At 32.9% G+C, this 16,058-nt stretch overlaps 1 protein-coding gene across 2 annotated transcripts in view; it reads left to right on the forward strand.

Annotated features, from left to right (window-relative positions):
- LOC124359238 (UV-stimulated scaffold protein A-like) overlaps positions 1–6,509 on the forward strand; it is a 36,804-nt gene extending 30,295 nt beyond the window's left edge. The window contains exons 12-13 of one of the 2 annotated variants that reach the window (XM_046811825.1): positions 5,484–5,597; positions 6,481–6,509. In XM_046811825.1, coding sequence (XP_046667781.1) covers positions 5,484–5,583 — 100 coding nt within the window. In that variant the 3' untranslated portion in view covers positions 5,584–5,597; positions 6,481–6,509. Of the gene's footprint in view, positions 1–5,483 lie in introns of both variants that reach the window. The other variant, XM_046811824.1, reaches the window with a different exon arrangement.
- Positions 6,510–16,058: the final 9,549 nt, after the last annotated feature.

Raw genomic sequence — 16,058 nt, forward strand, 5'->3', positions numbered from 1 at the left:
TAAGATTAATATGGCTACCAGTACAGCCGTCTCCAGTACAGCCGTACCCCCTAAGTTCATCTCCAGAAAGCCGCAACGAAATAATCTAATCCCAAATGTTATCAGGGCAGTAGCTTTCCAAACACAAGGGCATAAAAAATACTGTGGTGCCTGCGAAAGAGGCAAGAGACATCCTCTCTTCAAACAAAAGTACAAGGGAAAACAAAGTACCCTCGAGGAAGTGCACTGATAGTAACTATCAAGCAAATATTGACAATACACTAAATAGAGTTAGTATGAATGACCAAAGTAAATTTTTGATTTGTTCTGACAGTCATGGGAGAGATTTTGGCTTGGTACATTAACAAGAATCAAAGAACCCGAACTGCTGTTGGGTTTGTGAGGCCAGGTGGTAGGAGCAGTGAAATTCTAAATCACAGAAATATTACAAATGAGTTAAAAACCAAGAATGATGTCCTGGTGATTATTTGTGGCTCTAATGACATCTCTAAAAATGAGGCTGATGTTGCAATAGATAGTATGGAGAGTACAATAAAAAAAAACTGGGAACAATAAAATTATTCTGGTTGACTTGCCAATTAGATACGACCTCCCGCTGTGGTCAAGTGTTAACAAACTGCAAAGAAAAACTAATATTGCAATAAAAGAGCTATGCAGTAAATATGATAATGTATCTATTGTGGAAGTAAGCAAAGCAATGAGACAGCTGCACACTCGTCAATGGATTACATCTAAACTCAAAGGGGAAAAAATGGCTAGCCAAGCAAATTGTGACGCTGTTGTGGAAGTACATGAGGAAATTTCAACACCTATTAGCAGCAGCCCAGTGACTATTGAAGAGGTTCTCAGAGAAGCACCTACACCATCACCCCTACCATCATCCACCAGTCCAGTCATTACAGCGAGTACACCACAACTTTTTTTAGAAACTATAGCCAACAAGATGAAAAGAAACCTAAACTCGGCCAATTCAACCTATGTAAGAACTTTAAGTAATGATGTTCACAATTTAATATTAGCACACCCCCCAAATAATGACAAGATCTCAAGAAATTCATTTAATATCTTTATTTGGAAATGTTCAATGCTTGACTAACAAAGTCCCTAGAAATAGAAATGTGTTTAAAAGAAATAAATTACTCGGTACTTGTGCATAGTGGAGCATTGGCTTAGTGAAGACAATTTTTGAACTCTTTAACTTCACAGGTTACAAACTCGCTACAATATATTTTACAGAGTCTCCAGTAGTCACGGAGGTTCTGGTATTTATGTAAAAGAAGATCTAAAAGTAAAAGAAGTTGATGTTAAAGAATTTTGTGTCGAGATGCAATTCGAAGTTTCTGCAGTCCAAACTCAGTGACCAAAAGTTATTAATAGTATCCTTGTATAGGCCCAGTGGTGGAAACAATAACATTTTTTTTGAAAAATTGGAAAATCTACTGGATTATTTGATTAAATTTAAGATTGACATAGTGCTGTGTGGCGACCTGAATATAGAAGCAAATGGGAACAATACTACAACTGTAAAGCTTCATAATCTCTTGAGAACTGCTGGCCTTTATTGTTCCAATTTTAGGCCAACAAGAGGCTTAGCCTGCATTGACTACACAATAACAAACATTAGACCATCAGACTACAACGTTAATGTTCTTGATCTTTTAATATCTGACCACAGTTTTTTATCCTTTAACATTTTATGACCGGCTAATGGCAGCTTCAAAAGAAGTTACACAGGTTTCAACGACTTGAAAGACCTTTCAGACCATTACCTGGGCCTACAGTTGAAGATTTTAAACTTTGTCTACAGAATATTGACTGGGGTGTAACTCTTAAAGGATTAAGTGCTGAAGAAATGTATAATAAGTTTCACAATGTGTTTATAGGCTGGAATGAATATTTATTTGCCAATGAGGAACTCAAGAACAAATAACTTCAAGAATTACCGATAAACCTAAAGGTCTGCGCAACTGGTACACTCCTCAGTTGGCAAAAATGAAAGAAATGGTTATGTCACTTTTTAATATTTCACAAGTGACTGAAGATCCCAGGGATGCTAAAAATTATAAATTGGCCAAGATCAATTACAAGAGTGCTCTAAAACAAGCTAAATTTCATGCTAACCAAGAATTTATTCAGTCCTCAAGCAACACTTGCAAAGCTGCGTGGCAAATTATAAAACATGAGACTCAACCGAAACAACAACAACATGCTACTCCGGATGCTGATTCTTTCAACGAATACTTCATTTCGGTAGTGGATGAAATCCAAGAGAAAATCCCCGCAGCAAATACAAAGCCAGATGAGCTCCTAGAGGTGCAACACTTACCTTTACATCAGTCTTTCGCCTGGCAGCCTATAGAGTATAGTGATATTGTGAAAGTAATTTTAAAGTTAAAAAGTTCCAAAAGCTGTGATATTTATAAATGTTTCAAATAATTTAGTGAAATTGGTGTGCAGTGGAGTGAATATCCCCTCTCACCATGTGTCTAAATGCCGATGCTTAAAGAGGGAATCTTTCCTAGTAAATTAAAAGTGTCAAAGGTTGTGCCAATCTTTAAGAAGGGTGATCATAGGAGTGTTAAATCGTACAGGCCTATCTCTCTGGTACCAGTTTTTTCTAAAGTCTTTGAAGCCATCATTAAAACCCAGGTTAACTTATATTTTGAAACAAATAATCTCTTTAGTTGTAGTCAGTTTTTGGTTTTAGAGCCGGGATGTCGACAACCGATGCAGTTGGGGGACTTGTTTCGGGCGTCTTGGCTGGTTTCGATGCAGGCTTTGACACCTGTGCAGTTTTATGCGACCTCTCCAGGGCCTTCGACTGTGTCGATCACGACATCCTGTTGAGAAAACTTAAATTCTATGTGTAACAGGCATTCCAAAATTCTTTGTTTAAATCCTACCTCAGTTATCGCAACAAAACAATTTTACTAATGGCAATCTTTCTAAATCTTCTGAGGTAAAGTTTGGCGTGCCACAGGGATCAGTTTCTGGGCCCTATTTTATTTCTAATTATGGTTTAACGATCTTGAGTACAATGTGAGTTATAAATCAGTAATGTTTGCTGATGATGTCACTTTTTTTACAACAGTAAATAATCAAAATGAAAGAGAGCTTAAACTAAGATGTATGATCGATGAAGCAGATGAATGGTATAAATCAAATGTTCTGTTGTTGAATTTAGAAAAAACTCAAAATATGGTTTTCTCCTTAAGAGTCCAAGCTGATTGTAATGATAATGTGGTTAATTTACTAGGTATCACTCTGGATTCAAAGTTGACCTGGCATTCTCATATAAATAATGTATGTAAAAAATTGAGCAGGGTCATATATCTCTTGTACCATTTTGAGGCACTGTGTAGACAAACACTATCTTAGAATGGTTTACTTTGCCCTTTTTCAAGGTGTAATCACATATGGACTATTATTATGGGGTAATTGTAGCAGTATAAATGAAGTATTGATAATTCAAAAGAAAGCAGTCAGAATTCTCAACAAAACGCCCATTGTCTTGAGCACTGTAGACCCTTCTTTATTTGCAGTAAAATACTAACTGTTATAAATCTATACATTTTATCTTGCCTACTATTTTTGCAAAAAATAATGTTAATAATTATGTCCTCAATGAGCATGTTCACTCTTATGCTACTAGGAATTCTCACCAAATTCATGTACCTTTTGCTAGGGTTAAGTAAAACTAAATTATCTTATGAAATTTGTTAGCATAAGGTTATTTAATAGACTGCACATTTCTGCTCATTATAGTAGCTTCAATAGTTTTTTAGAAATATTTTATACGATTGGCTGTTGAACAATCCTTTTTAACAAAATTGACGAGTTCTTTAAAAGTGATATATCTAGTCTAGTCTTCCAAAGTTAGTCTGTAGGTAGTTTTAACTGTATATGTTAATTGCTTTTATTTGTATGTATCTGTATGACGTAGCCTATTGTACAAATATGTATTTATAATGGCCAAATATATGACTTATGACTTATGACTCTCATAGCACTTGTATTCAACCTCAGTGAATCCGCAGCTTTTTTATGTTATAATATCAGTAACGCTTTCTAAATGAGTATTAAGCATTGCTGCTTTTTCCACACCTTTCTATCATTGGATGACTACAGTAAAAGCAGCCAACAATGAAATATCTACAGATGGTATAAAGGCCCAGCAAATTAGCTGGGTTTGGAAAGAAATGATTTATTAGCCATATAGAACATTACACTGTTATAAGCCTCTTCAAGATATAAAAATACTAAATAACAATTTAAAAAATAAGTAAAACACTGGTAAGTATAGGTAAAACTAGGGGAAGTACATTTCTTAATTATTTTTTGGTGAATTTGGACAAAAATCATCAAAAGTATAAATTTCAATTTGAAGCATATGTACATTCTTTAATAGTTTTAGGAAAATCTTTAAGGTAGGAATCTCCCTCTATGCTAAAGAGAGTTTCTCACAGGAGTGTGGCGTTGACCACACTTAGTTTATTTAATTATTTATTTTGTAGGTTCGATCTCAGACGCGATGATGTACTCTAGCCCCGGTTAATTAGGTATTTATAATAAGAACTCTTCCTTGGTTGACCAAACAAAACAATATACTTTATTTGTTAAACAATTGGAAATTGATTTTATAGCTTAATACAAATTTAAGAAGTTACAAATTTAGAACAGGAGAGAGCGATATCACGTGAGTTTAATGCATTCAAAACCACGGCACAACTGCTCTGAGAACAACGGACTTTCACCCAGAGTGGTGGTGTCACAGAGATGCTACATCAACACATTCCTGCTTGTTTACTGCAAATTAACTGCGCAGCTGCTCTACGTATGGAAAGTTTCCAGGCTTACTGGTGACAGACCTGGACTTTAATTATATGCTAAATTAAATTATATCTCCACCTGCATTGCTGAACCTAGTACAACTGACTGCATTATATGTATCGTTCATTATTACAATTAAATCATTTAATGTTATGTTGAATTAAAATAAAATATGTCACTGATAATTAATTTAATACTTTTAATTGGCTAATTGAGACCGTATAAGATGTTACCGGTCTGGTCTTACAATTATATGCTGGGGGTCAACACAGGAGGAAATTTTGTATGTAGGGTAATTTGTCAACATTTTTTAGACATTATTGATATGTTGTACAGACTCTATCTTGGTACTTTTAAATGTTATTGAGCATTGTCAGCCTAGTTTGTTTCACGCCCAATGAAATTAAACATAATTTTCTTCATTTTACTGTTTAATCCTAAGCTGCAGGTGGTATCTTGTGGCTAAGATAGGTAACTCAGTAAACTATGAAATATAATAATAGCCTAGGGTCATGAAGTATAAGAATAAATTATTTGTTTTCTCCAAGAATCAGACTTTTGGAAGTTAAAAGGTGTATAAGTTACAAATGTAATATATTTGAGTATGAGCTAAGTGAAATATGCATAATTAATGTAAGCAAATTATTTTCCAGATCTGTGATGAGAAAAGTTTCTTCTGCAATGGATAGAATAGATCAACGGAAATTTCAAGACAAGTATGGAGACCAGTTTCAATATTTTTATAACTCATAGTGTTGTGCAAGATTTTATTTGGCTTGCCATGATGGATAAATTATCCTGACAAACTGCTAAGCAATGATGGTAGCATGAAAAATAGTTCCATGTTTTCAAATTTAGTGTTTTCATTTGGTATTAGTGTGGAAAAGTGTTAATATATGTAATTATATTTATTTATATTAATTGAACTTGCTAATAATCTAATTAATTTATTATATTAGTATTATAATAAACAATATGGTTTTGTTTTTTATTATGCTTTTGCATACAAGCAAAACTTATAAGCAGAACTATCGTTGATGTTTTCAACTCCTCTATGATGTTTTCATAATATTTTAATGTTTTATTTTGAATTGTATTTTCAGTTTACTAAAAAGCATGATTAGTAATAATAAAAAAAGAAAATGAATAAGACCTGAACTGGAAAAGACAAAGAGGAAATTATAAGTTTGTAAATTACAAGTCAAAATCTGCGATTGACATAGGACAGAGCAATGAAAACAATTACTGAAATATACAGAGTGAGAGCTTATAATAAAACCTGTATGCTACAAAAAAAACCTTTATTCAAAATAAAATTAGAAAATAATTAACAATGAAATAAAAAATTCCAAAATCTCTGACAAAGAATTAACTCATAAAGGAGAGTTAGTTGTTTTACAGAAAATCAAAGACTACGGGTGAATTTTTTTTCTTGAATATTTTATAAATTTAGTAAGCAAAATTCTAATTTCAAATTCACCAATTAGTAATTGTATATTATCACATGAAACCAATAGCACGATATAGCATGATAGCATTGATAGCATGATATATCAAATCTGGGGACAAAGAAAATTACATATTCATTTCCTAATAATACTCAGCTGGACATGATGAAATCCCAATGCCAGTTATTAAATAATCTGTAAGTTACCTTATTAAATCATTAACACATGTCATAAGTTGTTTCAAGTATGTTTCCTCAAAAACTATGTTTCTAAAATGAAAACTGTTTTTAAGAAAGGAAATGAATTAGATCCAGCTAATTACAGACCTTTATCAATAGTTCCTACATTATATAAATTATTTGAAAGAGACTTATTTCAATTAATTAATTACTTGAGTTTCTTGAAAGTAACGATTTGTTTCACAGTGAACAACATGGATTTAGAGCTGGTAGGCGTTGGATTGTTATAGTAGGCATTGACCTTGTTGATGTGATAGATTGGGATGATAATGTAGTAGGCATCTTCATATACTGTAATTACGTTTTGCATCTGTAATGCTTTTGAATACTGTGTTACATGATAAATTATTAGGGACTCATTAAAAGGGTTTAAAATATCTGGTGTGATTATGGCTCTGAAATGGCTTACTAGGTATTTATTGAACAGGCAGCAATATGTTGAATTGCAATACATAATAACATTTTATCAGATATCAGGGGACAAGCCCTCTTTACAAACCGTTTAATATTGAATACTGAAAAGGTCAATTCTTGGACCCGTACTACTTCTTTGCTATCTGAAAGGGTTGCCATCGCACACATTACATAAAGATAATAAACTTTGTGTATACGCTGATGACTCAAATGTAATGGTAACAGGAAAAACCATGAAAACATTATGAAATGAAGCAAAACACAGATTCTCAATATTCTAAGCTATTTTAATAATACAAATTTACTACTTTAACTTTGGAAAAACAAATTGTATTTATATTTATGCTAGATAAAATAAAAATAAACAAAAATTTGGTTTGTAAGTAAATAACCATAAAAGTAAACTAGTAGAAAACACAAAATGTTTGGTCTTGATGTTGGATGAACATTAATGTGGGATAAGCACATCCATACTTTGCTTGGAAAGATATCCACTGGGTTATTTGCACTCAGGTCAGTTGCCAAACTCTGTTCTCCAGAAACTATTTCTGTTTATTTTGCTCACATGCACTCATATATATCTTTTGGAATTGCACTGTATAGAGCAACAACAATAACATTAAGGATTACTTAACTGGAAATATATTTATTTTAAAAATGTCTAGAATGAATGATAATTTTCCAAATTTAATATTTCAATCAATTAATCCTTTAAAAAAAAAAAAAATAAATAAAATCAAACATAGTTTAATGTCCTAGTATAGATAGTTGCATTATCCGTAGGATTTATTTATTTATTAGATTAGTTTAATAATGCCATTTCTACAAGTTATTTATTAATGCACAAATTATGAATAAAGTATATTTGAATGGAATTGAATAGAACACAAATATAATAGGTTAGCTATAATAGTAAATGTAATTAAACAGTTTTTAGTAATAACCTTAATTAGCTAAATTACTTTTGAAACAGACAATGTTGATGTAATATACAGGGCGATTCATGAAGTTCTCCCCCCACTTCTACAGCACATTGTACTAGTAAAAATAATGAAAAAAATGTTATATAAACATAGGTCCGAAAACGCTTCGTTAGCGAGTTACAGGCTAGCGAAAGATTTCGCCTGAATTCCTGGGTAAAGAGTAAACTAAAGCCATACTGAACTTTTTGGAAAGGTTAATTAAGTAATAAATATCGTGGATTCTTATGTATTTTTTACCTGATAAAGCTAATATAAAATAGGTTTCAGAACTGTACCTGTAGTAGTTTTTGAGGGGATTCAGGGTTAGATGCAAAAATTGGGGCACGAAACAATGTTGTTTTTTTAAGTTTGATGTACAATAACTTTGTTAAATTGGTAATAAATACATAAAATCAACAAAACATTAATTGTAGAGAATTTAATTCTGAGAAAATTGATATAATCAAAGTCTAAAATAAAACAGAAATAAGTACCAAAAAATCGATTTTATTCAGTATAATACATTACTAGCTGTAAAGAAATACTGTACGGTATTTAGTTAAAATAAAACAAAAAAAAATGTTTGTTCCTTAATGATGAGATAAATTGAGAGAAAACAAGATTAACTGTTAAGTAAATTTGTTTGTAAATAAAAATATCATGTTTTATTACGTTGTATTTTTTTTTTTTAATAAAAATTTACATCAAATGTTCGAAAATAAAATGAAGCAAACATTTTCCCATTATTGTTTACTAACACATTGGAGTCTGGCCCGCTATTTGCTGCTTTTATAACCCGGTCTGCATAAATTAATTGGTTTTTCACATTTTATTTTTAGAAAACTGTTAAATATTATGTATAAGATATTATATTTTCTTGAAAGTTCTATCTTTCCTCTTTAAAATGATAGGTAAAATTGTATTCCTATAAAATGTAATTAATTTTAAAAAAAATTTCAAAACTTACATTTTTTGAAGAAAAATAAAACTCCCGCATGTCTTGTGTTACTTAAAAACTAACTTTTGAATAAATAAAACAAGTAATTTCAATTTTTTTAAAGACATTTACTATATACATATTTACAAATAATTATTTTAATTGCCAAAAAAATTTCAAATGCTAAAAAAATTATTGTTGTCGTAGACAGACTGACGACGCGCCAGGCCACGTCAGTGGATAAACAAAAGCCTCAAGCGGGTATGACGTAGTAGCGCCTAGCGGGAATTGTTCTGAACTAACCATTAACGCTGGCTTTCTAATGCAGCAGACGGTACTCCCGAATATCACTCGAGCAAACTCCGTATATCAATCGGCAAAAGCTGTGCTCGAGTCACGCTTCGAGCGCCGGCCGGGGGTTTAAACAATGGCGCTCGAGTCCTGGCTCGAGCGTAGACTCGAATGTGCTAATCATCGAAATGCAGTTTTTTGTTTTATTAATTTCTAAGTTGGTAACGCACGAATAACAGCTGATCAACAATGGTATTCTGTACTGTTACGTTAGAACTGTGTATTAGTGGTGGTGTTTTGCAAGCTACAGCAGGAGATCGGGTTCTGTGAATCGTGTTATTAAATGCAATTTTTCTGTGAGTTATAATTCAATTGTTTATTCAGCGAAAAAATGCCTTACTTATTTACATCAGAGGAATACGCTGATATGGTTTTTATTTTGGGTTACTGTAATGGTAATGCTAGAGCTGCTGTAGAAGAATATGAACTAAGTTACCCTAATAGGAGGATTCCAGATACCAAAACAATTTCAGGAACTTTTCGTACTCTTCGGGAAACAGGATCACTACCAAGTACTAGAACCAATTATGAACGAGCTGTCCAACTTGATGATTATATTGTTATTAATGCTGTTCATCGCAGTCCAGGTGTAAGTACACGACGTATTTGTAGGCGGATAGGAGTTTTGCAGTCAACGGTGTGGAGGTCACTTAAATCGAAACAAATTTTATCCGTTTCATAAACAAAAGGTTCAACATCTACAGCTAGGGGATGGTCCGCTTCGCTTGGAGTTTTGCAACTTTTTGAATATTAATAATCAACTCTACAAAGCGTATTTTGTTTACGGATGAGGCACAATTTCACTCGGATGGTGTCAATAACTTGCACAATGAACACTCATGGGCAGAAGAAAATCCACATGAGGTAGTGGAACAGAACTTTCAACACCGATTTAGCGTCAATGTCTGGTGTGGCCTTTTGCACAATCGGCTGATTGGACCTTTCATATTACCTGGACGCCTAAATGCTGAGTTCTATTTGCATTTCCTTCAAGAAGAGTTGCCGCAGCTGTTAGAGAATGTTCCTTTACATCTCAGATAAAATTTGTACTTCTAGCATGACGGAGCACCTCCCCACTTTTCACGTTGCCGTTTCTGCTTACTTAAATCATCAATTTCCTGGACACTGGATTGGTCGTGGAGGGCCTCACCCTTGGCCACCAAGATCACCAGATCTATCTCCATTGGATTATTGGATCTGGGGATGGATGAAAGACATTGTATACAAGACAAAAGTGAATTCTCGTGATGAATTAATTGCCCGTATTATGGATTCGGCTGTGCAGATACAGGGAAGTCCTGAAAAATTAAGAAACGCAACAAAAGCAATACACAAACGTGCTGCAAAATGTATTGATAATGATGGCCTCATTTTCGAACATCTATTATAAAAGGTGCGTACGGTTGGCCCAACCTGATTAATTTTGCTTAAAACTAGTAATGTATTATACTGAATAAAATCGATTTTTGGTACTTATTTCTGTTTTATTTTAGACTTTGATTATATCAATTTTCTCAGAATTAAATTTCTCTACAATTAATGTTTGTTGATTTTATGTATTTATTACCAATTTAACAAAGTTATTGTACATCAAACTTAAAAAAAAACATTGTTTTCGTGCCCCAATTTTTTGCATTTAACCCTGAATCCCTCAAAAACTACTACAGGTACAGTTCTGAAACCTATTTTATTAGCTTTATCAGGTAAAAATACATAAGAATCCATGATATTTCTTACTTAATTAACCTTTCCAAAAGTTCAGTATGGCTTTATTTTACTCTTTACCCAGGAATTTCAGGCGAAATCTTTTGCTAGCTGTAACTCGCTAACGAAGCATTTTCGGACCTATGTTTATAAACGTTTTTTCATTATTTTTACTAGTACAATGTGCTGTAGAAGTGGGGGGAGAACTTCATGAATCACCCTGTATATCTAATTATTTATATTACTATTGTTTATTACATACTTGATATATTAGATCAGATGTAATGATAACAGTTGTTAATTCGTATGTACCCTGTGATATTAATTTTATTTTATATATTGTAAATCTGTTGTATGAGTCAAATTAAATATTGTAATTAAAATAAATACTCAATTTTCTCTGATTTATCATTTTATTTTAATATTACTTGTACCAATTATATGAACTTAATTTAAATCAGAAGTAATATTGGATTAGAAACATGTTTAGTTCTGATTTGTATTCATCTAACGCACATAAGCAATAACTGTAAGTTTCAACCTATACAACTAATAGTTTGCTATTGATAATTAATAATCTAGTGGATTATTATTTATCTAAAGTATAATATTTTTCATTAATCAAATGAGCTCTGTGTCTTTCAAATGTTCACAGAGGAACTCAAAATCATTGCCCGGTAGACAATTCTCGAAAGATGGGCACTGGTTCAGGAGGCAACCATTGTAAATTGTAGTCATTAAGCCAACTTCCATTTCTCTGAACCCTCTAACTGGCAACTGTTGTATATTTGGCAGTTTCTTCGCTCCCGTACTGGCACTGTTGTATATACTGTAGTGAGCACACATTTTGGAAATTGGTAAATTTTTGCTATGTAAATTTTCAATGTATCGGTTCAAAACCGAGAATAAATTGACAGTGAAGACTCAGCCTAATCTATTCCTCTTTCTACAGTTATAAAGAATGTTTTGTGTGAACAACTGTTTTGACTTGAGACCAGCAGACTGTCATATTAGTCACATATTCTGTTGTGTTTAGATGTCTGCATAAATTGATTTTATATTAATTATATCCCTTATCAGGCTTATTCAAGGTTAAATTTTTTTGTGAATAACAAAACTATTGTAACAATAATAAATTGGTATTATTATTCTTTCTGTTTTCCTGAAAACAATAATATATAGTAAGTTGTATATGTATGTAGGTTGGATTTCTTACTGTACAAATAGGCTGAAAATATAATTTTAGCGGATTTCAAACTTACAAAAATAAACGCACTAAAACAATGTATATTTATGTTTACTATAAAATTTTGCTTCTTTTGAATGTTTTAGAATTTATATAACATTTGTACACATAGATGATGAAATAGTTTTGCACTATATATAAAAAAAATTTATAACAAATTCTTATCAACCACTTTCAAATACTAAAATCTTTTTGAAAGATAAAAATAGCACATATAATTTATTATTATTCCTAGAAATCTTCTGGAAATAATGATATATAATAAGTCATATATGCTTTAAATTTCCAGTGTTGTTAAGCAATTTTACAAAAAGGCTGTATGATTTTGAGCCAAAGTTCAAAAATTGCTAAATAAGTAAAAATGTTCTAAATAATATAATTAAAAGTATCTATACTTAATAAATTATAAAATTATACTTTTTTGTGTATTTTAAAATCTACAAACATATATGATAAAATAGTGCAAAATTTAAAAACAAAGATTTTATCAAACAGAAAATGTTTTAAATTAAGAAAATAATATTAAAACTAATTTTTTTTTATTCTTTTAAATATTTTGTAAACAATATAAAATATTTGTATGTATAAAAGTTGTATATTTGTTGAATTTTGAAAGGTATATAATGGTATAATCAAAAGCTTACAAACGGCTGAAAAAGACACTGCCAGTTTGAGGTTTAAGAAACAATGATTAAGTAGGAAGACATTCAGTCCTCTTTTGTTTAAATTTAGACAGTATAGTTTTACTTACATTTTCACCTAATGATACTCAAAAATATCTGGAATGTTGAATTTTGTCAGTAAATATTTGATCCAAACACCAACTTTGCTTTCTCGTTATGTGAGTAATACATCTACAATCAAGAACATGTCAATGCTTAAGTTATTTTTTCATTGTAGAAGTTTCAGAAACTCATACAAGGTACTACGAGGGTCATCCGGAAAATAGTACCTGTTAGACCCGCATGAAGCGCTGACGACACGTTCCTCCTGGTCATAGCTCGAATGACAATATCCAGGGGGGCGAGATTAAGGCAACAGTCTAGAGCTGCACCTGTCACTCTAGGATAGCAAGGCAAGTCATCCTTTGGTTCCCAGCCAAACCAAATACCGCCATCTTGTTCTCCGTTTTTGGCCACCAGACAACAGCTCCAAACATTAGTGCAGATCTGACCATGGAGACATAAAAAAGCCTCAGTTTAAGTTCCCAAGACCCACGTATAATGCATCTGCATTGCATTAAAGACCATTTCTCTTTGGCGATAACCCTTTCTATATGAGGTCCCCAGTTTAGGACCCTATAAAAAATCACACCCAGGTACTTAACCTGAGAATCATTTTAGGATTCTAAAAATTTATATGTTTACTTTTAATTCTTAGCTTATATACACTTTTTGTATCCTTTTTGAAAACGACAATATTAGTCGAAATATTAAAGGATTCACATAAGTCTTTTTCTTTTATTGTTTAAAGAAGCCTCAGTGCATTTACTGTCTATATATATATATATATATATATATATATATATATATATATATATATATATATAGGACTATATTTACATTAAATTGTATAAATGGCAATAGCCTTATTTAACTTCAATAAACATTAAATCACAAAAAGTACTTGCTCCGCCGGGAGTCGAACCCGGAACTCTCACTTGCTGGGTGAATGTGCTACCATTACACCACTGAGCGCTTACTTTTTCCGATTCAATTATTTTGTAATTGGCCGTATCTGTCACATATGCGTTTAAATAAGCAAACTAACATATGATCAGAAGACCAAATACCTGTCAAACGATTTTTATTTACATTAAATTGTATAAATGGCAATAGCCTTATTTAATTTCAATAAACATTGAATTACAAAAAGTACTTGCTCCGCCGGGAGTCGAACCCGGATCTCTCACTTGCCGGGTGAATGTGCTACAATTACACCACTGAGCGCTTACTTTTTCCGATTCAATTTTTTGTACTTGGCCGTATCTGTCACATGTCTTTAAATAAGTAAACTAACATATGATCGGAAGACCAAATACCTGTCAAACGACTTTTATTTACATTAAATTGTATAAATGGCAATAAGCCTTATTTAATTTCATTAAACATTGAATAACAAAAAGTACTTGCTCCGCCGGGAGTTGAACCCGGATCTCTCACTTGCCGGGTGAATGTGCTACCATTACACCACTGAGCGCTTACTTTTTCCGATTCAATTATTTTATATTTGGCCATATCTGACATGTATTTGGTCTTCCGATCAAATGTTAGTTTGCTTATTTAAACACATATGTGACAGATACGGCCAAATACAAAATAATTGAATCGGAAAAAGTAAGCGCTCAGTGGTGTAATGGTATCACATTCACCCGGCAAGTGAGAGATCCGGGTTCGACTCCCGGCGGAGCAAGTACTTTTTGTGATTCAATGTTTATTGAAATTATATAGGACTATATATATATATATATATATGTATATATCTTGATCGTCCCTAAGACCACCAAGCGACAAGATGGGATTTTTTGCTTTTAGCTTCTGGAGCTTGCACAGACCTTGCACACTGTCATGTCAGTGCAGAGTTTCTTCCAGGATAATCTCTTAGCTGTATGGAATTTGCAGTTGTATAGTGCAAGAGCCTCGTGGTAGGTCTCCCAAACTTTAGCTCTCCTAAATAAAGCCCTGACTCTCTTCCTTAAAGAGAGGCCAGTTCAGAGCTCTACCAGGCTACTTTGGATCTCCTATTGATAACAGGACAGCTGAGATCAAAACTGTTGCAGAAGTCAAACTGTTGGCAGATTCGTCCAGCTGCTCTGTGTTGTGAATTCATTTCCGATTACTACCGTCAGATTCTAGTTGTGCTCTGAGTTTTTCCTTATATGATACCCAGCCTGTTTCTCGGATTCCTATAATGAACTTTTTCAAGTACCAGTTCTCTGATTTTAAAGCAGATGTGAGCATGATCAAAGAGGGAGGGCTCGTCAGACACGAACCAGCCATGTATCCGATTAACCATACCCTCCATCATTATGATCACATCATCACCTCCTATGTGTCCGTGTGCGAAATGTAGGAAAATTACCCACATTTGCAATCACTAGACAACGGGATATTATATATATATTTATATTTACTCTTGTGTCTTTAATGCACAAACAAATACCATTTTCTGGATGGCCCTCGTATACAGCGAATTGTGCAAAAGGTATTTTTGTAGTTTTCTTGAGAATTTTCCTGTCACACCTTGGAGATTATTGAGTAGGAGGTTGTTCAGTTTACACCCAATATACGGGTAAGTTTTCTTGAAAAGTTGTCCAGTGTCGGAGGAGGATGTATCTTGCTGTATGCCTTGTATTTTAAGTGTGAAAATACTGGTTTGTTTCAAGCTTGAGGTTGTAAACATGAAGAAACTACCTGAAGGTTTTAGAGGCTACTAACTATCAGAATGCTGTGTTTTAGTGCCTGTCTACAGCTTTCTCCTTGATGAAGGTTAGCTAGGTTTTTTTGATTGGTGAGGACTCTGTTGACCGGCTGATGATCCACCCCATGATGCAACTCCATATCTTATGTAGGAGTCAACTAGAGTAGGAAGCAATCTTGGCAGTATCTAGATTGCTGATCCATTTTATCTTCTCAACATGTGTATGAGGGCGTATGCAAAAAAACCTAGAATTATTTTTTTTACTATATATTTCATTTTTGTATACAGGGTGTTCATTTGAAAACTTAAAACTCGTATTAAAAGACATAGCCCAAGTATCAAAATTCTGTAAACGGGAGTGTATAGTACTAATTGGGGGAACAACAAAATATTATTTTCAAAACGGGGTGCTCACCCCCATGCCCCAAAGCCAAACATTTTTAATGGCAACTAATACCTTGTGACACACCTCAAATTGAAGTTCATAAAAATGCTATATTTTGGTAA

The sequence above is a fragment of the Homalodisca vitripennis genome, chromosome 4 (genome assembly GCF_021130785.1).
Source record: "Homalodisca vitripennis isolate AUS2020 chromosome 4, UT_GWSS_2.1, whole genome shotgun sequence".
NCBI classification, from domain to species: Eukaryota; Metazoa; Arthropoda; class Insecta; order Hemiptera; family Cicadellidae; genus Homalodisca; species Homalodisca vitripennis.